Source organism: Panthera tigris, chromosome D1, assembly GCF_018350195.1.
Source record: "Panthera tigris isolate Pti1 chromosome D1, P.tigris_Pti1_mat1.1, whole genome shotgun sequence".
NCBI classification, from domain to species: domain Eukaryota; kingdom Metazoa; phylum Chordata; class Mammalia; order Carnivora; family Felidae; genus Panthera; species Panthera tigris.
In genome coordinates, this window is record NC_056669.1 from 102,678,791 (window position 1) to 102,704,730 (window position 25,940).

Genomic DNA, 25,940 nt, shown 5'->3' on the forward strand with positions numbered 1-25,940 from the left:
CCCTGTTTACCTAATCTTATTTACCTAATCTTTGATGTTTTCATCCAGAGGTTTCCTGTTCCTATATCTTTGTCCTATACTGGGGGCCTTTGCCCCATTTGTCCTATACTGGGGGTCTTTACCCCATTTACCTAATCTTGTTTACCCAAACTGGGTGTGTTCATCCTATGGCTTTCTAATTCTTTATGCCTTATTAACCCATCGGTGCAAGCTCAGGGAATTCCTAAGCTTATTTCCCATAGTTGTGGAAATCCTTCCACAACGTGTGTGTGTGTGTGTGTGTGTGTGTGTGTGTGTGTGTGTGTGTATCACCATGTTTCATACTTTAAATAGATTACAATTTTATTTGTCAGTTATACCTCAGTGAAGCTGGCTGGGGGTGGGGGACAGAGAGAGGGAGGGTAAAGCAAAAAAGAGAGAGGAAAATTAGACTACACTTAAGGTAATACCACATCTTGGCAAAAGGGGCAAGATACGCTCATTAGCAATTATCCACTTGTAAGATAGGAGAAGCATTAGGGCAGCATGCAAATGAATAAAGAGTGTCACTGGTACCCAGAAGTGCAGGAAACTAAACAAAAGCAGGGTCCACTATAGGAGGGTCTGGCCATGGCAGACCTGCTGCATGGCAGGTCTGCTGGACCCAAAGGGGAGTCCATGAGTGGTTTGAGAGCAAGGATTGTGGTGGTTCTGTTGACCATTCACACTGTTTCCCAGAGCCTAGACAACACACACTACTTTAAAGCTAATTACAATTTATTATTTCTCTCCATCCACCCATACACTCCTCCTGCCACATCAGCCCATCCAACACTGTCTTGTGTTCAGGACTGCGTCACAGAGGCTCACAGTGCCACTGGTTCCAGTCACAGGGCATGATGATATGGTGCAGACGGTGACTGATTTTCTGTATGATTTTGTTGGTTATGAGTGTATGGTAATATGTAGGGTAGTCAAGTTTGTCCATAGTGCGGATGTGAACATCCATGACATAGGTGGAGAGACCCTGGGCCCGGTACTCAGGTACAGTACCCCCCATCCGTATCTCTCCTGTCTGATCCATCAGGCTCCAGGATACAGGGGTCCCCTCAGGCCCCAGAAGGCAGAAGGTGGGGAAGGTCTGGATACAGCGCTTGATGAATCTCTGGCTCCTCTCATTCCCACCAAAACGCCAGAATTTATCCACCAAGGCAGTGTGGGTAACATCCAGGGAGGAGAGTTTAAACATCTCTTGGTTACTATTGAGAACAAGGGAAAAGAACACAGATAAAGGTATAGATTCTGCAACCAGATTGCCTGAAATAATAATCTTTTTTATAAAATGAGACATTAACATAAGTAGGGGATTAATAGCACCTCTGTCAAATAATATAAGAGCTATTGCATGATAAGTACCTAGGACCTGTGCCACGCAAAAAATAAGAATTACACAAAAATTAAACATTAATTAATGCTGTGTCACTAAGCATTAGTCACTGTTGTGATTCTCCACTTAAGATGAGAGAATTGATAACATCCCTGTTCTACACATAAGAACAGGTAAGCAGAAAATAAACAAGTGCCCCCAAAGCATAGGCTAGCAAGCTGCAAAGCCAGAGCTTAGAATCTTGGGATCTTGGAATGTTGGTGTCACAGAATCCTTAGCCACTGTGGGAAAGCTGAAGTCCAGAGAGAGGCAATGGTGTGAAGTGAAGGCAAGCCGCATGTTACAGAACACTGAAGTCTGAAGGCTGCTGCAGTGGGGTGAAAGGGCTTTGGGAGGTGTTCTGGAAAGATCCCACAAGGTGGAATGAGATCTACCAGTGAGCTCCGGTTATGCCCTTAACCATCCACAGTACCTGAACAAGCTATTTCATTAACTGAACCTATCTTCTGTCAGGAAAATGGGGATAATGTCTTCTACCTTGTTTATCTCATGGGATAGACAAGAGAATCAAATGAGATTGTAGATTTAGAGGTGTCTTTCAGGTGTTAGGTGCAATACAGTATGAATACAGCTTTTCCAGGCATATTAACACACACAGGGCCACAGGATTGGACATCTGCAGATCAAATCCCTATATCAGTTTTAATTCTATTCAGGCATCAGTGGAGGGAAATATATAATATGTTTAAGTTCTCCATATTAGAAAACTTTTGCTCTGAGAAGTAAATTCATTGAATGTATATTTACGAAGCAGTGTTTTCTGTTCTGTTCTGGCTACTGAAAACTTATTGGTGAACAACATAAATAGTGTCCCTCCATAAATAGTGGACAACATAAATAGTGGAGTTTGAAATGTTGCAGGGGAGGATCAAATAGCAAACAGGTCAATAAAATACAAAGAAGCTGATTTTGGATAATGGTAAGTGTGCCGAGGAAAATAAAACTTGGGTTTTGTGATGAAGTATTATGGGAAAGGGTAGTTTTAGGTTGTTCTGCAGAGAACTCTCTAAGGAAATGACTTTTCAGAGAGTGAATGTCAAGAAAGAAGCAGATATGTAAAGATGAGAGGAAAGGACATTTTAAGCAAAGAACAAATGCAATGGTCCAAAGGCATGGGTGAGTGTATGCGAACAAGTCTCAGAAAGAAGGCCAGAGCTACTGGTGGGAGTGAGCAAGAGAAACAAGGTGAAATCCAAGAGGTGGTGGATTACAGGTCTTACAGGACCCTGAAGGTCCATAATGGGTATGTGAACCGAGAAACACTGATGGCTTTTAAGCGGATGAATTGACACAGTCCTTGTCACATACCAAAAGGATCACCCTGGAAATGGATTGTAGGGAGGCAAGAGTGAACATAGGGAGAGAAGTTGGGAGGCCACTTCCATACAGAAATATGAGAGTAATGCAGAGCATCTTTTTTCAAACTCACATGGCCTTGGGTCTGCCAGATTTAGGAGGTAAGTTCTTTGCCTCCAGCAGGGAAGGGATCAGTTTACTTGCTGTCTCAGACATCATATACATAATGGCTTGATCTTGCTTGACCTTGACCAATTTAGCAGCTGCAAGATTTTGTATCACCTCGTTCAGGCTGGACTGTGAACCTAGAAAGGGGTAAGGTAAGGTGAGAAGTAATTTCTCCTGTAGACACTGAAGAAGCTTCCTGGTGGAAGTATGCGGAGTTTAAAGTCGGACAGTGTTGCTTCTGGTGTTGCCATTAACCATGTGACCATAGCCAAGTCACTCCTTGAGCAACTTCCTCTTATGTAAGACAGATAGTATTAGAGATCCTGACTTTATCATTGTGAAATCAATGGAACAATGGTATTTAAAAGTAGTAGCCAACCTTGAGTGTGCACATACTTCATGCCAAGGTATTGGTCTAATACCACATTTAATTCTTCCATTGACCCTATGTTTTGGGAATTTCTGTTATACTATCCTCACTTTCTACATGTAAGGAAACTGAGTAACAGATAAGTTACATCAGTTGCTCAAATTACAAAGCAAGTAACAGGCAGAGCAAGAATGCCATTCTAGAGAATCTGACTCTGTAAGGCACACTCATTACCATGGTAGTTATCCTTGTAATCTGGAGGTCCTCTGTGGCACAAGGAACTGTCATTCTTCTTCTAGTAATGGATGGCCAGATGGGGAGTTCTACTCTCACACCTAATCATGGTAAGGGATCCTGAATATGTCAGCAAAATATATTATGAATGCTCAGCTAACAATAAATTCCATTGCTCACAGTTCCTTTTATCAACTCCATAGTTTGCAGTGTTTGAATTCTACTCCACTAAAGAGGTGGTAGCAGCTGATGCAAGGCATAAACATCAAGCTGAGTGTCTGGGGTTTGGAAGAGAAAGTAAAGGCTGTAAACGAATGTGCTCAGGATGAAAAGTGACCCTGCAGATGTAAACATGAACAGTCACAGAAGCCAGCATACCTCCTAGATCCCTTACTTACTTTGGATCTGCAAATGTTGCTTCCAGTTGATGACATCTGATGCACCAAGGAATTCTTGGCAGTTTGTGGGATTCTTATAATAGATTTGGTAGGTGTTGGTGTAGTGATCAAAATCATCTGTCATTTCCTGTTTGGTTAGGTAATGTGGAATAAATCAAATTGATCTATACCCAGTGATTGGAACACTTGGCTTTAGTTCATTATACTGTGCTATTTTATAAACTTATGGGGGTGTCTGAGTGGCTCAGTCAGTTAAGCATCCGACTTTGGCTCAGGTCATGATCTCATGGTTCGTGAGTTCAAGCCCCACCTCAGGCTCTGTGCCGACAACTCAGAGCCTGGAGCCTGCTTCAGACTCTGTGTCTCCTTTTCTCTCTGCCCTTCCCCGACTTGTGCTCTGTCTCTCTGTCTCTCAAAAATAAATAAGTGTAAAAAAAATTATAAACTTATAAATAGTGATGTTTTTCTTGATATAGTCATTATTCCTGAATCATTTATATCATGTAAACAAGTCAAGGATTTAATCAATTACTCAACCTATGATTAAGAAAAATATACTGAACTAGATATTTATATGTTGCTTTATAATTTCAAATCAATCAAATGTGCACTGTTTAGAAAGCATTCTTCTATAATTCTATAATCCTCAGGAGAAAGAAAGTATTATTGTCAAAGCCAAGATTCTGTTGCAAGAGTAAATCTTACTCTATTTAAAGGAGTCTCAAAAAAATGAATAAATAAAAGAATCTCAGAAAAATTGGATTATAAATGTAACAATGTTGAAATTGACACAAGTAACCTTGTATTACAATTTTCACTTATATATGATATAGCTACACAAAATAAAGACACATGGTGTCTTTATTTTTTCATTAAAATTTTTAAAATTCAAAGTATAATTAATATACAACATTACATTAGTTTCAGGTATGCAATATATTGATTCAACAATTCTATACATTTCCCAGTGCTCATCATGATAAGTGTACTCTTAATCCCCTTCACCTCTTTCACCTATCCTCTCCCCCACCTCCCTCTGGATACCATTTGTTGTCCTCTGTATTTAAGAGTCTGCTTTTTGTTTGTCCCTTTTTTCTTTGTTTGTTCATTTGTTTTGTTTCTTAATTAACACATATGAGTGAAATCATATGGTATTTGTCTTTCTCTGACTCATTTCATTTATCATTATACCCTCTAAGCCCATCCATGTTGTTGTAAATGACAAGATTTCATTCTTTTTGATGGCTGAATAGTATTCCATTACATATATATATTTTTTTTTTAATTTAAAATTTTTTAAATGTTTATTTATTTATTTATTTTTTTTTCTTTTTGATTTTTATTTTTTTTTAATTTACATTTTATTTATTTTTTATTTTACTTTTTTTTAATTTTTTTATTTTTTTTTTATTTTTTAATATATGAAATTTACTGTCAAATTGGTTTCCATACAACACCCAGTGCTCATCCCAAAAGGTGCCCTCCTCAATACCCATCACCCACCCTGCCCTCCCTCCCACCCTGCTCTCCCTCCCACCCCCCATCAACCCTCAGTTTGTTCTCAGTTTTTAACAGTCTCTAATGCTTTGGCTCTCTCCCACTCTAACCTCTTTTTTTTTTTTTTTCCTTCCCCTCCCCCATGGGTTTCTGTTATGTTTCTCAGGATCCACATAAGAGTGAAACCATATGGTATCTGTCTTTCTCTGTATGGCTTATTTCACTTAGCATCACACTCTCCAGTTCCATCCATGTTGCTACAAAAGGCCATATTTCATTTTTTCTCATTGCCACGTAGTATTCCATTGTGTATATAAACCACAATTTCTTTATCCATTCATCAGTTGATGGACATTTAGGCTCTTTCCATAATTTGGCTATTGTTGAGAGTGCCGCTATAAACATTGGGGTACAGGTGCCCCTATGCATCAGTACTCCTGTATCCCTTGGATAAATTCCTAGCAGTGCTATTGCTGGGTCATAGGGTTGGTCTATTTTTAATTTTCTGAGGAACCTCCATACTGTTTTCCAGAGCGGCTGCACCAATTTGCATTCCCACCAACAGTGCAAGAGGGTTCCCGTTTCTCCACATCCTCTCCAGCATCTATAGTCTCCTGATTTCTTCATTTTGGCCACTCTGACTGGCGTGAGGTGGTATCTGAGTGTGGTTTTGATTTGTATTTCCCTGATAAGGAGCGACGTTGAACATCTTTTCATGTGCCTGTTGGCCATCCGGATGTCTTCTTTAGAGAAGTGTCTATTCATGTTTTCTGCCCATTTCTTCACTGGGTTATTTGTTTTTCGGGTGTGGAGTTTGATGAGCTCTTTATAGATTTTGGATACTAGCCCTTTGTCCGATGTGTCATTTGCAAATATCTTTTCCCATTCCGTTGGTTGCCTTTTAGTTTTGTTGGTTGTTTCCTTTGCTGTGCAGAAGCTTTTTATCTTCATAAGGTCCCAGTAATTCACTTTTGCTTTTAATTCCCTTGCCTTTGGGGATGTGTCGAGTAAGAGATTGCTACGGCTGAGGTCAGAGAGGTCTTTTCCTGCTTTCTCCTCTAGGGTTTTGATGGTTTCCTGTCTCACATTCAGGTCCTTTATCCATTTTGAGTTTATTTTTGTGAATGGTGTGAGAAAGTGGTCTAGTTTCAACCTTCTGCATGTTGCTGTCCAGTTCTCCCAGCACCATTTGTTAAAGAGACTGTCTTTTTTCCATTGGATGTTCTTTCCTGCTTTGTCAAAGATGAGTTGGCCATACGTTTGTGGGTCTAGTTCTGGGGTTTCTATTCTATTCCATTGGTCTATGTGTCTGTTTTTATGCCAATACCATGCTGTCTTGATGATGACGGCTTTGTAGTAGAGGCTAAAGTCTGGGATTGTGATGCCTCCTGCTTTGGTCTTCTTCTTCAAAATTACTTTGGCTATTCGGGGCCTTTTGTGGTTCCATATGAATTTTAGGATTGCTTGTTCTAGTTTCGAGAAGAATGCTGGTGCAATTTTGATTGGGATTGCATTGAATGTGTAGATAGCTTTGGGTAGTATTGACATTTTGACAATATTTATTCTTCCAATCCATGAGCAGGGAATGTCTTTCCATTTCTTTATATCTTCTTCAATTACCTGCATAAGCTTTCTATAGTTTTCAGCATACAGATCTTTTACATCTTTGGTTAGATTTATTCCTAGGTATTTTATGCTTCTTGGTGCAATTGTGAATGGGATCAGTTTCTTCATTTGTCTTTCTGTTGCTTCATTGTTAGTGTATAAGAATGCAACTGATTTCTGCACGTTGATTTTGTATCCTGCAACTTTGCTGAATTCATGTATCAGTTCTAGCAGACTTTTGGTGGAGTCTATCGGATTTTCCATGTATAATATCATGTCATCTGCAAAAAGCGAAAGCTTGACTTCATCTTTGCCAATTTTGATGCCTTTGATTTCCTTTTGTTGTCTGATTGCTGATGCTAGAACTTCCAGCACTATATTAAACAGCAGCGGTGACAGTGGGCATCCCTGTCGTGTTCCTGATCTCAGGGAAAAAGCTCTCAGTTTTTCCCCGTTGAGGATGATGTTAGCTGTGGGCTTTTCATAAATGGCCTTTATGATCTTTAAGTATGTTCCTTCTATCCCGACTTTCTCAAGGGTTTTTATTAAGAAAGGGTGCTGGATTTTGTCAAAGGCCTTTTCTGCATCGATTGACAGGATCATATGGTTCTTCTCTCTTTTTTTTGTTAATGTGATGTATCACGTTGATCGATTTGCGAATGTTGAACCAGCCCTGCATCCCAGGAATGAATCCCACTTGATCATGGTGAATAATTCTTTTTATATGCTGTTGAATTCGATTTGCTAGTATCTTATTAAGAATTTTTGCATCCATATTCATCAGGGATATTGGCCTGTAGTTCTCTTTTTTTACTGGGTCTCTGTCTGGTTTAGGAATCAAAGTAATACTGGCTTCATAGAATGAGTCTGGAAGTTTTCCTTCCCTTTCTATTTCTTGGAATAGCTTGAGAAGGATAGGTATTATCTCTGCTTTAAATGTCTGGTAGAACTCCCCTGGGAAGCCATCTGGTCCTGGACTCTTATTTGTTGGGAGATTTTTGATAACCGATTCAATTTCTTCGCTGGTTATGGGTCTGTTCAAGCTTTCTATTTCCTCCTGATTGAGTTTTGGAAGAGTGTGGGTGTTTAGAAATTTGTCCATTTCTTCCAGGTTGTCCAATTTGCTGGCATATAATTTTTCATAGTATTCCCTGATAATTGTTTGTATCTCTGAGGGATTGGTTGTAATCATTCCATTTTCATTCATGATTTTATCTATTTGGGTCATCTCCCTTTTCTTTTTGAGAAGCCTGGCTAGAGGTTTGTCAATTTTGTTTATTTTTTCAAAAAACCAACTCTTGGTTTCGTTGATCTGCTCTACAGTTTTTTTAGATTCTATATTGTTTATTTCTGCTCTGATCTTTATTATTTCTCTTCTTCTGCTGGGTTTAGGCTGCCTTTGCTGTTCTGCTTCTATTTCCTTTAGGTGTGCTGTTAGATTTTGTATTTGGGATTTTTCTTGTTTCTTGAGATAGGCCTGGATTGCAATGTATTTTCCTCTCAGGACTGCCTTCGCTGCATCCCAAAGCGTTTGGATTGTTGTATTTTCATTTTCGTTTGTTTCCATATATGTTTTAATTTCTTCTCTAATTGCCTGGTTGACCTACTCATTCGTTAGTAGGGTGTTCTTTAACCTCCATGCTTTTGGAGGTTTTCCAGACTTTTTCCTGTGGTTGATTTCAAGCTTCATAGCATTGTGGTCTGAAAGTATGCATGGTATAATTTCAATTCTTGTAAACTTATGAAGGGCTGTTTTGTGACCTAGTATATGATCTATCTTGGAGAATGTTCCATGTGCACTCGAGAAGAAAGTATATTCTGTTGCTTTGGGATGCAGAGTTCTAAATATATCTGTCAAGTCCATCTGATCCAATGTATCATTCAGGGCCCTTGTTTCTTTATTGACTGTGTGTCTAGATGATCTATCCATTTCTGTAAGTGGGGTGTTAAAGTCCCCTGCAATGACCACATTCTTATCAATAAGGTTGCTTATGTTTATGAGTAATTGTTTTATATATCTGGGGGCTCGGGTATTTGGCGCATAGACATTTATAATAGTTAGCTCTTCCTGGTGGATAGACCCTGTGATTATTATATAATGCCCTTCTTCATCTCTTGTTACAGCCTTTAATTTAAAGTCTAGTTTGTCTGATATAAGTATGGCTACTCCAGCTTTCTTTTGGCTTCCAGGAGCATGATAAATAGTTCTCCATCCCCTCACTCTCAATCTAAAGGTGTCCTCAGGTCTAAAATGAGTCTCTTGTAGACAGCAAATAGATGGGTCTTGTTTTTTTATCCATTCTGATACCCTATGTCTTTTAGTTGGCGCATTTAATCCATTTACATTCAGTGTTATTATAGAAAGATATGGGTTTAGAGTCATTGTGATGTCTGTATGTTTTATGCTTGTAGTGATGTCTCTGGTACTTTGTCTCACAGGATCCCCCTTAGGATCTCTTGTAGGGCTGGTTTCGTGGTGACAAATTCCTTCAGTTTTTGTTTGTTTGGGAAGACCTTTATCTCTCCTTCTATTCTAAACGACAGACTTGCTGGATAAAGGATTCTCGGCTGCATATTTTTTCTGTTTAGCACACTGTAGATATCGTGCCAAGCCTTTCTGGCCTGCCAAGTTTCAAAGGAGAGATCAGTCACGAGTCTTATAGGTCTCCCTTTATATGTGAGGGCACGTTTATCCCTTGCTGCTTTCAGAATTCTCTCTTTATCCTTGTATTTTGCCAGTTTCACTATGATATGTCGTGCAGAAGATCGATTCAAGTTACGTCTGAAGGGAGTTCTCTGTGCCTCTTGGATTTCAATGCCTTTTTCCTTCCCCAGTTCAGGGAAGTTCTCAGCTATAATTTGTTCAAGTACCCCTTCAGCACCCTTCCCTCTCTCTTCCTCCTCTGGGATACCAATTATGCGTATATTATTTTTTTTTAGTGTATCACTTAGTTCTCTAATTTTCCCCTCATACTCCTGGATTTTTTTATCTCTCTTTCTTTCAGCTTCCTCTTTCTCCATAACTTTATCTTCTAGTTCACCTATTCTCTCCTCTGCCTCTTCAAGCCGAGCCATCGTGGATTCCATTTTGTTTTGCAATTCGTTTAAAGCGTTTTTCAACTCCTCGTGACTGTTCCTTAGTCCCTCGATCTTTGTGGCAAGAGATTCTCTGCTGTCCTGTATACTGTTTTCAAGCCCAGCGATTAATTTTATGACTATTATTCTAAATTCACTTTCTGTTATATTATTTAAATCCTTTTTGATCAGTTCATTAGCTGTTGTTATTTCCTGGAGATTCTTCTGAGGGGAATTCTTCCGTTTGGTCATTTTGGAGAGTCCCTGGCATGGTGAGGACCTGCAGTGCACTTCCCCTGTGCTGTGGTGTATAACTGGAGTTAGTGGGCGGGGCCGCAGTCCGACCCGATGTCTGCCCCCAGCCCACTGCTGGGGCCACAGTCAGACTGGTGTGTGCCTTCTCTTCCCCTCTCCTAGGGGCGGGATTCACTGTGGGGTGGCGTGTCCCGTCTGGGCTACTTGCACACTGCCAGGCTTGTGTTGCTGGGGATCTGGCGTATTAGCTGGGGTGGGTAGGCAAGGTGCACGGGGGGTGGAGGGGCAGGCTTAGCTCGCTTCTCCTTAGGTGATCGACTTCAGGAGGAGCCCTGTGGCAGCGGGAGGGAGTCAGATCCGCTGCCGGAGGTTTGGCTCCACAGAAGCACAGAGTTGGGTGTTTGCGGGGAGCGAGCAAGTTCCCTGGCAGGAACCGGTTCCCTTTGGGATTTTGGCTGGGGGATGGGCGGGGGAGATGGCGCTGGCGCCTTTGTTCTCCGCCAAGCTGAGCTCTGCCGTCCGGGGGCTCGGCAGCTCTCCCTCCCTTTGTCCTCCAGCCTTCCCGCTTTCCGCGCAGAGCTGTTAACTTATGACCTCCCAGACGCTAAGTCGCGCTTGCTGTCAGAACACAGTCTGTCCGGCCCGCTTTTGCCAGCCCGACTCGGGGGCTCTGCTTGGCCGGCGAGCCGCCCCTCCGCCCCGGCTCCCTCCCGCCAGTCCGTGGAACGCGCACCGCCTCGCCGCCCTTCCTACCCTCTTCCGTGGGCCTCTGGTCTGCGCTTGACTCCGGAGACTCCCTTCTGCTAATCCTCTGGCGGTTTTCTGGGTTCTTTAGGCAGGTGTAGGTGGAATCTAAGTGATCGGCAGGATGCGCTGTGAGCCCCGCGTCCTCCTACGCCGCCATCTTCCGGAACCCCCAATGTTTATTTATTTTTGAAGTAAAGAGAGACAGAGTGTGAGTATGAGAGGGGCAGAGAGAGAGGGAGACACAGAATCCAAAGCAGGCTCCAGGATCCGAGCCGTCAGCGCAGAGCTCCATTACATATATACACCACATCTTTATCCATTCATCTATCGATGGACACTTGAGTTGTTCCATATCTTGGTCATTGTAAATAATCCCACAATAAACATAGGGATGCATATATCTTTTCAAATTTATGTTTTCATTTTCTTTGGGTAAATACCCAATAGTAGAATTATTGGATCATATGCTAATTTTATTTTTAATTTTTTGAAGAACCTCCATACTGTTTTCCATAGAGACTGCACTAATATACATTCCCACCAACAGTGTATGAAGGTTCCTTTTGCTCCACATCCTCTCCAACACTTGCTTCTTGTGCTTTGTATTTTAACCATTCTGACAAGTATAAAGTGACATCTCATTCTGGTTCTAATTTGCATTTCCCTGATGATTAGTAATATTGAGCATCTTTCCATGTGTCGATTGGCCATCTATATGTCTTTGAATAAATGTCTATTCAGATCCTCTGCTAATTTTTTAATTGGGTTATTTGTTTTTTTAGTGTTGAGTTGTAGAAGTTCTTCATATATTTTGGATGTTAACCTCTTATTGGACACATGATGTCTTTAAAATGTAAACCACATGCACTATTATTTAAAAAAATAATTTACATTCCTCAAAAAATGAAATTTGAACACACAATTTGTTCAAAGAGATCCTCTGAAATTTAACAAATGAAAGATTAGGTTATTTGAAGATGAAGGAAGGGATCAGAAAACAACCACCCAACAAGGAGGTAGAAAAAGGTAGAAGGTGTTGCACAGAAATGCACTAATAATTTCATTTATTATTTCAATAATTAATGTAAATGTCTTCATTTTTGTATTCTGTTTAGTTCAGTATTTTTAAACAGCACTATACATTTAAATTTTATTTGAAAAAATTTATGTTAAAATGACATTATATGGTTGCATATTTTGCATGCATAAATTTTTACTTTATATTTTCCAATATGCTTATAACAGATTTGTATTTGAAATGTATTAACCACTTAGTGTGAGTGATAAGTTGGCATTGAAAATGTATTCCCAAATATAGGCATTGCAATTTGCTGTTTACATTTCCTTAAAACTCTTCATATTTACCTTTACATATTTTTAGGTGTCATTTTTCTGCTTAGAATGCCCCTCTAGTCTTGTCAGCCTGTCAAACACCTATTGATCTTCAAAATCCAGTTTGGGTGAAATGTCTACTAGGAAGTTGCTCTGATCCTCTCCTTGTACACCCTGACTTCGGTGGTTTAATCATCTCTTGGATAGTGCTGCTGTGTGTATCTTGTATGTTGTATGTTTTTGTACAATTTTCACCCCATGTTGTAATTTATTTGCTTATCTGTCTTTTCCTCCAAGCCGTGAGTTTCTTGAGAACAAGGACTTTTTCACCATTATGCAATTCATTTCTATATCCCCTGTGTCTACCACATTGCCAGGTGCATGGTAGGCACATAGCAAATATGAACACAAAAGCATATTCATTCCACATCTGGCACCTTACCTGCTCCTGAGGGCGGATAACCACTGTTGTAAAATCAGGCCATTTGTCCACCACGGCCTTTAACTTGAATGGGTTTCCCTGGTTCATGTGGAAGACAGTTGTATAAACCTGTAGCAACCCAAAAAACTCAGAGGGTCAGCTTATTAAGAAGGGCTGGTGAAGTGCCTTGTTTGATCAGGACAAGGATTATTTCTGCAAAATCAGGGTGATAATTTATAAGGCATATGGTTGAAACCACCTTCAGATTCCACTTCATTACTCCAAATAGAAATAGGGTTGGGAGTTAAACCATAAGAATATTATATGAATATAGTTAAATATCCAGGTAAATAAATTGATTAATTAAAAATCAGGGGTGTCTGGTTGGCTCAAGTCAGTTGAACATCTGACTCTTGATTTGGGCTTAATCATGATCCCAGGGTTGTGAGATCAATACCAGCAGCAGGCTCCATGCTCAGCTTAATTTTCTCTCTCTCTCTCTCTCTCTCTCTCTCTCCCTCCCTCCCTCTCACTCTCTCTCTGCCCCTCTCCCCAACTCACACTCTCCTAAAATTAAAAAAAATCATCCACTATCACATTGTAGAACTTAGTGTTATAGCTTTCCATTTTATTTCATTTATTTACAAATACACATAAAATTTTTAATGTTAATTTTTGAGAGCAAGAGAGAGTGCAAACAGGAGAGGGGCAGAGAGAGACAGAGACACAGAATTTGAAGCAGGCTCTAGGCTCCGAGCTGTCAGCACAGAGCCTGCTGTGGGGCTCAAACCCACAGACGGCAAGATCATGACCTGAGCCAAAGTTGGATGCTCAACTGACTGAGCCACCCAGGAGTCCCATACACATACAATTTTTAAGCAATGAAATTACCTAATATATATTAGTTTAACATGTACCCCCCCACACACACTATACTATGGGTATATTTCCATATCAATAAACACAAATCTACATAATCATTTTTAATGACTGCATAATATCCATCATATGAAAGAACTACAATTCAATTTTCCTATCTCCTATTGCTGGTCATTTCAGCTTTTTTGAATTTTTTAGTTTAACAGTTTATTCTTCAAGGAATTTTTTGTATAAATCTTTGCAAATATGTCTATTATTAGAAATATTAGAAGGGCGATTTCTGGGTCAAAGGTCAACTGCTGTTTAAAGACTTTTTTGTTCTTACACATATCTCCAAATTGCTTTCCAGAAAGGTTGAGTTCTGACCTATTTAATAAGTAAAGACAGAACAGTGCTAAGAACCTGAGTTTTGCTGACCAAAGTCTGTGAATATCACATATTCAGCAATCTGTTTTTTAATCTTTTCCACAAGCATTTATTCGAACACCAGTGCTATCAAGAAGGACATTGTAGAGTCTGAGAAAGAGAAATCCTCCAAACTGGAAGGGTCCCTGTGGTTGTGAGGGAAGGAAATACAGCAATGCATACCAGTGTGGACCTTGGGAGCTAAGTGCAGTTGGAAACATGATGCTTCAGCAGATTGTATGGAAAGATGCTAAAGACCAAGGACCAATGAAATGATAAGTTCCATGACAAAGGACCACACCTCACCCTGTACTTCCCTACTCCTGGCATATTTAATACCATATTAAACTTAATATGAGAGGACATACATGGTATTATTTCAATTCTTTCAAAGGTCTTAAAAATATGATCTATCTTTGTACATGTTCCATGTGCACTTGAAAAGAATGTGTATTCTTCTATTGTTGAGGGATGTACTCTGTAAATATCAATTAAATTGGTTCATAGTACTTTCCAGATCTTGTATATAGGTTATAGACTTTCTGCCTATTCTATAAATTACTCATAGAATCTTTAATGTCAAAATCTTTTTTTTTGTTTTGTTTTTTAATTTTTTTTTAATGTTTATTCATTTTTGAAACAGAGAGAGACAGAGCATGAATGGGGGAAGGTCAGAGAGAGAGGGAGACACAGAATCTGAAACAGGCTCCAGGCTCTGAGCTGTCAGCACAGAACCCGACGCGGGGCTCGAACTCACAGACCGCGAAATCATGACCTGAACCAAAGTCGGACGCCCAACCGACTGAGCCACCCAGGCGCCCCTAATGTCAAAATCTTTAATTACACCTATGGGTTTACCCATTTATTCTTTCAGTTCTATCAGTTTTTGTCCCGTGTTCTTTGAGCCTCTGTTGTTAGGTATATACATTTCAGCATTTTTCATGTCTTCTTGGTGAATTGATACCTTTATCATAGTGCAATGGCACCTTTATCCCCAGTAATTCTAGTCCCTTTGCAACATGTTATTGCCCCCCCCTAAAAAAAGACCCTACCTCTTTATGTACACGATCACTGATCTATTTCTAAAACGAAATTTCTGTCTCATCCCAAATTAAACGTAATCATTTGGGGGTTGACAAAATAGAATTTGGCCTCTTAATTTCAAAGGAGAATCATACTGGTTAACTTTTTCAGGCACTTGATTATTTAGAAAGAATAAATCAAACATTAATGTGTTCAGCCAATTGTGCAATTCTGGGAAATCTTCCAATGTTATGTAATGGCACATGGAATGGGACAAAGGGATGTTTTTGGTTTATCACACAGCAAAGATCATAGTGGATTTAAATCACAAGATTGCCACTCACTAGTGCCGTGACCTTGGTCAAGTCCTACAGCTGAGCTTGCATTTTCTCTTTGGTTACATGGATATGAAAGACTTGCCTTGCAGTGAAGTGATGTAAACTAAATGAGATGCAAGATGAGTGAGTGCCTGGCACAGAGTAAGTGCTCAAAGAATACTGATTCTCCCTCCTACCTCTTTCATAGGTCATTGCTAGTCCTTTTTTTTTCTCCCCATGTGTTTTACTCTCACCTTTAAGGACTCAGGGAGGCTCTTCCTCAAGGATTTCTTTAGCATCTGCAACACTTGGGGGCCTTGTAAGTGGTACATCTTGGCCTTACCCTAAAGAGAGGATGAGGAAATATCAAGGAATGAGAAGTGATAGCAGACATACAAAGACACAAAACAGACACAAAAGTCTGTTCTAGCTAATGGCCAGGCCTTCATTCCTGCTGTTTTATTAGTGTCCCATTCACTGAATTCTTCATTGACTCCTAGGAAGAATAAGACTGACAGAAAGCAGAGATCCCTCTTTCTGAAATTATTTTTCAATATTTCCTAAACTTTAAAAAATCTTTATGATATAGTTTTTTAAATTTTTTTACATTTATTTATTTTTGGTAGACAGAGACAGTGCAAGTGGGGGAAGGGCAGAGACAGAAGGAGACACAGAATCTGAAGCAGGCTCCAGGCTCCGAGCTGTCAGCACAGAGCCCGACGCAGGGCTCGAACTCACAAACCACGAGATCATGACCTGAGCCAAAGTCAGACGTTTAACCAACTGAGCCACCCAGGCATCCCTCTTTATGATATCTTTATTTTAATTTTCATATCACCCAGAATACCAATAGTTAAGGATGCACTAAGATTACCATATATATTATCTAAACATGCATGAGCATCTTTGAGATTAAGTTTCCATCCATGACACACCTGAGGTTGCCATTTAGAAGCTGTATGATGTTAGGCAAGTTACTTGTCCATGTCTTCATTTTCTCATCTATAAAATGGCAGTGACCATAGTGCCTGTCCCATAAAGTGGTTGTGACAATTATATAAATCAGTACAGGTAAGCTACTTAGACCAGTGTGTTTGAACAAATGCTTTTATTTCTCTTGAGTAAACATGTGGAAGTGCACTTGCATGGTCATATAGTAAGCGTGTGTTTAACTTTATCAAATGCTTCCAACGTCTTTCCAAAGTGGCTGAACTATTTTATATTCCCTTAACAGTGTATGAGTTCCAATTTCTCTTCATTCCCTCCAGCACTTCTCCAGATGATTTTCTTATGCAGCCACATTTAGAAATCATTGCTATAATAGGTAACAGTTTTATAGGGTAAGTTCTCAACAATATCCTTCAGGGGTCAGAGAGAAGAAGATGATGGCAGAGTAGGAGGACTCTAGGCTTCTTTCATCCCACAAACACAACTAAATAAGTATTCAATCATCCTAAATACCCCAGAAATCTACCCGAAGACTAGCAGAACAAACTCCACAACTAGGGGAGAGAAGAGGCCACATCAAGGAAGGTAGGAAGTGCAGAGACATGGTTTGGGGGAAATATAAATAGTGGGTGCAGCAGAAGAGAGGGAGACTTGGTCATGGACAAAGGCAAGAGGGGGAGGAACACACAGGGGAATGTACAAGGAGAACATTTCCCCAAAGCCATTGGCTTGCAAAATGAGAGGGGCTGATTTTTGTGAATTCTTGCAACCAGCAGCACTTAAAACTTGGAGTTTTAAAGATCAGTAGGCTTGGTAGACACCATTTCCATCCCCCATGCATAAACACAGACCTACCTGCAGAAAGCAGCTCAGCACAGACAGTAGCTGCCTAACCTGCCTAACACCAAGCTCCTCCCTCCTATGCTCTCACGGGTCTGCCTTTCTCAGTCAAGCTTGCCTCATCCCAGGGTGACAGTTCTCTCCCACAAAAGACCAGCACAAACCCCCTCCCACACCACGTCTCCCAACCAGAGAGTCCTGCAGGGTCTCATTTTTGGTAGAGTTGGTGTGGGGTCTCATTTCACAAGTGGACCAGAGCACACCTAGTTAAAACTCACCACATTTCAGAGAGATCAAACACTACTCACTGCAGGCAAGGAGAGCACCTGCAGATGACTGGTCATAAGAATAAAGCAGCCACAACACGACAGCAGAGCACACTCAGCACACACCAGAGTCATACCCTGAATTTCCAGGCCCTGGGCACTACATGATCTCTTCTTCATAAGGCCATTACTTTCAGAATCAGGAGAAATTGCTGGTTTTTCTAACACACAGAAGAACTCAGAGAGACTTAGACAAAATGCCAAGATGGAGGAATTTATTCCAAATGAAAGAATAAGATATGGCTACAGCCAGGGATCTCAGTGAAGCAGATATAAGTAATATGGTGATGGAGAATTTAAGGCAACAATTGTAAAGATACTCACTGGGCTTGAGAAAGCAATAGAAGACATCAGGGAGACTCTTCCCTCAGAGGTAAAAGAGTTAAAAAGAATCAATTAGAGGTGAAGAATGCAATAAATGAGATTGGAAGCAGGCTTAATGCAATGAACAGCAGGCTGGAAGAAGCAGAGGAATGAATTTGTGATATAGAAGACGAAATAATAAAAAATAATGAAACTGAACAACAGAAAGAAGAATTATGGAACATGAGAGTAGACTTAGGGAATTCAACAACTCCATCAAATGTAATAACATTGGTATTATAGGAGTCAAAGAAGAAGGAGAAGAGGAGGAGGAAGAGGAGGAGGAGGAAGAAGAGAGACTAAACAACATGCTACTAAACAAAGAACGGGATTGGGAAATCAAAGAAGAAATTTAAAAATACATGGAAATAATATAAACGAAACACGATGGTCCAACACCATTGGGATGCAGCAAAAGCAGTCCTAAGAGGAAAGTATATACAGGCTTACCGCAGGAAGCAACAAAAATGTTAAATAAACAACCTGACATTACACCTAGGGAGCTAGAAAAAGAACAAACGAAGCCTAATTCAGAAGAAGGAGGGAAATAATATAGATTAGAGCATAAATAAATGATACAGAAACTAAAAAAAAAAAAAATAGAACATATAAATGAAGTGGAGCAGGTTCTTTTTAAACATCAATAAAATTGATAGACCTCTAGCCAGACTTATCAAAAAGAGAAGAGAAAGGATCCAAATAATATAAAACCACAAATGGGAGAGAAGAAATAACAACCAAAAGCACAGAAATACAAAAAAATCATAAGAGAATATTATGAAAAATGATATGCCAACAAATTTGACAACCTGGAGGAAATTGATAAATTTCTACAAACATATAAATTACCAAAACTGAAACAGAAGGAAACAGAAAACTTGAACAAACTAATAAGAAATTGAATCAGTAAACAATCCAATCTGTAAACTCCCAACACAAAAAGTCCAGGGCCAGATGGCTTCACAGGTAAATTCTACCAAATATTTATTTATTTATTTATTTATTTATTTATTTATTTATTTATTTAGCATGAGTGGTGCAGAGAGAGAGGGAGAGAATCCCAAGCAGGCTCCACCCCAGTGGGGAGCCCCATGGAGGGTTTGATCTCAGAATCATGACGTCAAGACATGAACCAAAATCAAGAGTAAGATGCTTAACCGACTGAGCCACTCAGGTGACCCTACCAAATATTTATTTAAAAATATTTGTTAATGTTTATTTATTTTGGAAGAAAGACAGAATGTGAGTGAGGGAGGGGCAGAGAGAGAGGGAGACAGAATTTGAAGCAGGCTCCAGGCTTTGAGCTGTCAGCATAGAGCCTGATGTGGGGCTCAAACTCACGAACCATGGGCTCATTACCTGAGCTGAAGTCGGATACTCAACTGACTGAGCCACCCAGGCGCCCCTTAAAGAAGAGTTAATATCTATTTTTCTCAAACTATTCCAAAAAAAAAAGAAAAGGAAGAAAGACTTCCAAATTCATTCTATGAGGCCGGCATTACTATGATACCAAAACCAGATAAAGACTGCAGTAAATAAGAGAACTACAGGCCAATATCTCAGATAAACATGGAAGCAGAAATTCTCAATAAAATACTAGCACACCAAATCCACAACACATTTTAAAAAAATCATTCACCATGATCAAGTGGGATTTATTCCTAGGCTGCAGGGATGGTTCAACATTCACAAATCAATCAACATGATACAGCACATTAATAAAAGAAAGGATAAGAACCATATTATCCTCTCCATGGATGCAGAAAGAACATTTGACAAAGTACAGCATCCATTCATGATAAAAACTCTCAATAAAGTAGGTTTAGAGGGAGCATTATCTCAACATAATAAAGGCCATACATGGAAAACCCACAGCTAATGTCATCATCAATGGGGAAAATCTGAGAGCATTACTCTACAGTCAGGAACAAGACAGGGATGTCCACTCTCACCATTGTTATTTAACATAGTACTGGAAGTCCTAGCTACAGAAATCAAATGACAAAAAGAAATTAAAGGCATCCAAATCAGCAAGAAAGAAGTAAAACTTTGTTCATCTTTGCAGATGACAGGATACTCTATGTAGAAAATCCAAAAGATTCCACCAAAAAAACTGCTGGAACTAATACATGAAGTTAGTAAAGTTGCAGGATACAAAATCAATGTATGGAAGTCTGTTGCACTTCTGTACACCAATAATTAAGCAGTAGAAAGAGAAATTAAGGAATCAATCCCATTTACAATTGCACCAAAAACAATAAGATATCTAGGAATAAACATAACCAAAGAGGTGAAAGACCTGTACTCTGAAAACAATAAAACACTAATGAAAGAAATTGAAGATGACACAAAGAAATGGAAAAACATTCCAGACTCATGGATAGGAAGAACAAATATTGTTAAACTGTTTATAGTACCCAAGGTAATCTACATACTTAATGCAATCTCTACCAAAATACCACCAGCATTTTTCACAGATCTAGAACAAACAATTCTAAAATTTGTACAGAACTACAAAAGACCCTCAATAGCCAACGTAAAGCTGGAGGCATCACAATTCTGGACTTCAGGTTATATTACAAAGCTGTAGTGATGATGACAGTGTGGTCCTGAAATAAAAATAGACACATAGATCAATAACCAGAATAGAAAACACAGAAACAAATCCACAACTGTATAGTCAGTTCATCTTCAACAAAGCAGGAAAGAATATCCAGTGGGAAAAAGACAGTCTCTTCAACAAATGTGTGTTGGGAAAACTGGACAGCAACATGCAGAAGAATGAAACTGGACCACTTTCTTACACTACACACAAAAATAAATTCAAAGTGGATGAAAGACTTAAAAAGACCTTTTGAGCCCATAAAAATCAAGAAACAGACTCTTAACTGTAGAGAACAAACTGATGGTTACCAGGAGGGAGGTGTGGGGGTGGGGGATGATGGGTGAAATAGGTGTTGGGGATTAAGGAATGCATTATTGTTATGAGCCCTGGGTGTCGTATGAAACTGTTGAATCCCTATATTGTACAACTGAAACTAATATTACAGTGTATGTTAACTAACTGGAATTAAAATATTGTTTTTAATGTTTATCTTTATTTTTTGAGACAAAGAGATACAGAGCATGAGCGGGGAGAGGCAGAGAGAGAGGGAGACACAGAATCAGAAGCAGGGTCCAGGCTGTGAGCTGTCAGCACAGAGCCCAAGGTAGGGCTCGAACTCGTCAACTGCAAGATCATGACTTGAGCCAAAGTCAGACGCTCAACCGACTGAGCCACCCAGGCACCCCTTAACTAACTGGAATTTAAATAAAAACTTGAACACACACACATAATACCCTTCAAATATGTAAAGCAAGAAGATGTGTAGAGGTAATTCTCAAGGCAGGCCAAAAGACTGAGATCAAAATGTATTTCAATAAATACAAATCTCTGAGGGACTCACAAAATGGAGTTTTACCCAAGTCCTTGTTATACTGGAAAACAGCAACAGCTGAAGAAACCCTTCCACCTACTTTGTGTTCCTGGAATGGCTTACTGCAAGGAATCTTCCTTCCTCCCATCTGCTTTAATAACATGGATTGATGCCCCACTTGTTTACCTATGACAAAGCCAGACGCTGACCCTCCAAATTCCCAGTATTTGCTCTGTAAATGATTAGCTGAATTCTGAATCCCCACTGATAAATCAAAACAAGCCAAATGTTGGTTAAACTTCTCTTCTTCCTGTAGGCTGAGTCAATATGTAACCCCTTCTTAACAGCCCCTACAAAGAATAGGCTGAACTCAGTATAAAACATTCTCTGAGCTATATTGGTCCTGCCTCTTCTATTTCTCTCTTCCCCAGATTGGATTTTCTCCTGCCCTGTTTACTCTTCATAAATGGTTAGGTTGACTGTTTATCCCTACTAATCCTTCAGAACAGTTGACTAAACTTCAGTTAAGCTTCTTCCCTTAACATAGGAATCTGGACTTTGACCCACCCTCAGCCTGAGCCATCATCTGCATGCAGAAAAACACTCCATGAACTTTGCTTACTCCTCTCTATAAAAGAATATCCCTTCTCTGCTTGACCTTTCATCCGTTTGTAAATATTATGGCCTGAGGATTCTCCCTGTTCAAATTGATCTATTATTCATCCATTCATTTATTCAAGATTTATTCGTTAAATCTTGATCAAAAGCTCACTCTAGTGGCTTTGTAAGGCAGTCTCCTGACCTAGGCTGAACTGCCTTTCCTGGAATTCCCTGCCTTGCATATTGCCCTCTAGAGTGGGCCACATGAGAGTTCCTAGGGGAGATTTGTAGGGCAGAATTGAAGCATCGGGCATTTAGTTGCTAACTTCATGACATGAGGCTGCAGATGGGCTGGCAAATGTTTCACTGTCCCCTGGGTTTACCTTCAGTTTCTCTGTCATCTGGGCCAGGGTGTTTAGCTTCCTAATGAAGGAATCTGTCCTTCAGGACATCCAATCTACCAAGGCCAGAGTCGGCAAGAACTAATAAGATTCCTGTCCTCTGAGCTTCAGCTTTAACATGGTGAGAAATTCTTGGACAAACGTTTTGGTTTTTTCATATGTGCTTCTTTTCCCCAGATTCTTGTCAGCTATTTGGATTTTTGCCAGTGAAACAGTCCTTTCACTTAACTTAATTCCTTTTGTGATTTGAAGGGAGAGTCTTGACCAGAACCACTAAGGCAGTGGTTGTATCTTTGTTTTTTCTTTTTTTTCCCTCAGCTTTACTGAAATATAATTGACACTAACATTGTGTACGTTTAATGTGTGCAATGCGATTATTTGATACACAGATAACTTGTGAAATGATTACCACAATAATGTTGGTTAACACCTCCATTACATCACCTAATTACCTCTCTTTTTGTGGTAAGGACATTTAAGATCCACTTTATTAACAACTTTCAAGTATATAATACAATATTATAGTCCCCATACTGCACATTAGATCCCCAGAACTTATTTATCTTTTTCTAATTTTGTTTTTGTTTATTTATTTGTTTTGAGAGAAAGAGTGAGAGAGTTCATGTGAGCAGGGGAGGGACTTCATGTGACAGAGAGGGAGAGAGAGAATCCTAAGCAGGCCCCATACTGTCAGTGCAGAGCCTGACTCAGGGCTTTATCTCACAAACCATGAGATCATGACCTGAGCAGAAACCAAGAGTCAGACACTCAACCGACTGAGCCACCCAGGTGCCCCTATCTTACAACTAGAAGTCCGTACCATTTGACCAACATCTTCCCATTACCTCCAACCCACAGTCCTGGCAACCACTGTTCTATTCTGTTTCTTTCATTTTGGCTTTTTTTAGATTCTACACATTAGTGAGATCGTACAGTGTCTTTCTCTATCTGACTTATCTCACTTAGCATAATGCCCTCAAAGTCCATCCATGTTGTCACAAATGGCAAGATTTCCTTCTTTCTCATAACTGGATAATATTCCATTGTCTGTGTATACCACATTTTCTGTATCCATTCATCTATCTCTGGACACTTAGGCTGTTTCCACATCTTGGTTATTGTCTATAATGCTGCAGTAAACATGTGGGTAGATATCTCTTTGATATTGTGGTTTCATCACCTTCAGATATATACCCAGAAGTGGGTTTACTGGATCATATACGGTAGTTCTATTTTTGATTTTTTGAGGAACCTGCATACTGTTTTCCATAGTGTTTTTACAACATCTGAGACATAGTAAGGACTCAGTAAATGTCTGTTGAATGATTGAGTGTATGAAGTATTTATATCAACATAACCATCTAATTAGTCTCTCCACTTACCAGGGGCAAAGACTCATTTATTCATTCAACAGGTACCTATAGACGGCCTACTATGTTCTGGGCATGCAAGCTTGTACCAGATGCTTCTTTGAAAAAAGCCTCAGGCCAGAATAGATGCAGCCGTGCCGTATCTTGGAAACTATCAAGGCAGTAGAAATATAACATTTCTGAAGATTAATTTGATGCTAGATAGAAGCAGCTCACAAGGGCACCTGGGAGGCTCAGTCAGTTAAGTGGATGACTCTTGATTTCGGCTCAGGTCATAATCTCATAGTTTGTGGGCTTGAACCCTGCATCGGGTCTGTGCTGAGGGCATGGAGCCTGCTTAGGATTCTCTCTCTCCCTCTCTCTCTCTGCCCCTTCCAGCTTGTGTTCTCTCTCTCTTTCAAAATAAATAAACATTAAAAAAAATTTTTTTAAAGAAGCAGCTCACAAAAAGATCACATGTCACTAAGAAGCCAAGTTGAATTTGATGCCAGATTACTAAGGATATAATATTAATGCCCAATACTTTTGTGACAACCTTCAGCACACACACACACACACACACACACACACACACACACACATACACTAAAAACACATATGATGTTCAACAAACGCATTTGACTGAAACTGAGGAGATTCAAGGGCACTGGCACATTTTAGTGGTTGCCAGCACTGATAATGGACAAAGTCCTATAAAGGACACTTTGAAACCTTTGATGAAACCATTCCAATATTTGGAATTTATCCAAAGAAAACAACTCAAATGAAGAAAAATTCCCTATCAAAAATTTTCTAAAGCCATACCAACTTGTGGAGAAGTACCAGACACAATCTCAGACAATTTACATAAATAATTGTCTATTATTATTTTACTACTCTAAGACCCATTAACATGGAAGTTATGATATATATGCTGCTATATGAAGACTTAAGACGAACACAAAAAAGGCAGAAAATGACAATATATAAATTCTAATCAGATATGTAAAGTCTTTTTATGTGTGTGTTTATATAAGTCATATATATAATATGAAAATATAGACGGAAACACCAAATAATATCATAGGAGTGTTACGGCTGAGACTTTTTTTTAATTATATTTTTTATGGTTTTAAATTTACAATTAATCTCATCTGTATTACAGTCCCCTTACTACAATCTACCTTGTCCCTTTGCACCTCTAAGCAGGGCACTTAATTTCCTTGGTCATCATTTATCCAAGGCAAAAAATTTGACTACCTTACAATGTTACTAGAGGATTAAATACGATAATGTTTACATAGTACATCTATAAATTGTGTTATATGTCATCCAAACCAGCAGATTCCTTCTAAAGGCTGTTAGATTTTCTGTCATCCCTCTACCAAGAGCAAGCTCCCAGATCTCTTCACATTTATTTACCAATTCAAAACAAGAACCTGGTTTTACCCTGTCAAGAATTTCTCTCAGAAGTAGGATATTGCCCTATGCACAGTAGGTGCCTGATACACGTTTCTGAAATGAAAGAGCTGTTTTTTTGTCTGGCATAATTCTCAACACAAACAAGTTGAGAAATTCTTATTTACATGCAACAGTAGCATTTTGATTCGTTCTACTTCTGTGGGGAAGCAAAAGGAGATGAGGGGTCCCAGAGCAATGATTCTCCTCTTTCTTACCTGCAAAGCTGTCAATCTTAGTCTCTGGAGAGATCCCAAAGAAAAGACAGGAGGCTGGAGGCTATTCTAGAAGATGAAATATACTATCTGTACAAACTTCTGGCAACAGGGTATGAAATGCAGTCCTTCTCTCATGTTCAGAGAGGCGGCTCCCTAATGTTGATAGGTTGGCAGTCTGCCTCCTGAGGCTCTTTCCCCAGAAAGCTCAACTGCTTTCTGGTGGTAAAGTTCCTGTCACTCAGGGCCATGAAACCAGCTGGCTAAACACAGGGAAGTAGGTGGACCTCTGTAAGAAATAAGTCTTTCCTTCCCTCCCCTTTCACAAGTACCAACAAGATGAGACTGCTATTGTTCAGAGTTGATGTATAGAATCAGAGTTCTTAACTGTAAATAAAGAAATTCCTTATTTGGAAAGACTAAAGGATTTAGGATGCTCGCCTTTTAGAATAAGCTCAGTGAAAGTCAAGCAAGATAAACAGAAAGAAAAACACACCCAGACACATGATGATTAAACTACTGAAAACCCCGTATAAAGAGACAACCTTAAAAGCAACCAGAGGAAAAAAAAAGATG

General features: G+C 39.5%; 1 protein-coding gene across 2 annotated transcripts; it reads right to left on the minus strand.

The window, feature by feature from the left end:
• Positions 1–379: 379 nt before the first annotated feature.
• Positions 380–25,483, minus strand: LOC102966488 (glycine N-phenylacetyltransferase-like). 2 transcript variants are annotated; one of them, XM_007092645.3, is made up of 6 exons: positions 25,368–25,483; positions 15,703–15,792; positions 12,846–12,953; positions 3,893–4,019; positions 2,856–3,027; positions 380–1,238 (listed from the first exon to the last, which is right to left on the minus strand). In XM_007092645.3, exons 2-6 carry the CDS (start codon positions 15,778–15,780, stop codon positions 836–838), a joined length of 888 nt encoding a protein of 295 aa, XP_007092707.1. In that variant the 5' UTR covers positions 15,781–15,792; positions 25,368–25,483; the 3' UTR covers positions 380–835. The 2 variants fall into 2 exon arrangements, with proteins under 2 accessions (XP_007092707.1, XP_042814361.1); XM_042958427.1 differs by lacking the exon at positions 12,846–12,953.
• Positions 25,484–25,940: the final 457 nt, after the last annotated feature.

What these genes read in the sequence shown, in the direction of transcription:
- LOC102966488 (XM_007092645.3), bottom strand. Translation starts at nt 15,780, where the DNA reads ATGTACCACTTACAAGGCCCCCAAGTGTTGCAGATGCTAAAGAAATCC. An exon ending in GCCTCCCTGAGTCCTTAAAG is followed by an intron (nt 12,954 to 15,702) that starts GTGAGAGTAAAA and finishes GGGTTGCTACAG; the next exon opens with GTTTATACAACTGTCTTCCA. An exon ending in GCAACATTTGCAGATCCAAA is followed by an intron (nt 3,028 to 3,892) that starts GTAAGTAAGGGA and finishes ACCCCTTTCTAG; the next exon opens with GTTCACAGTCCAGCCTGAAC.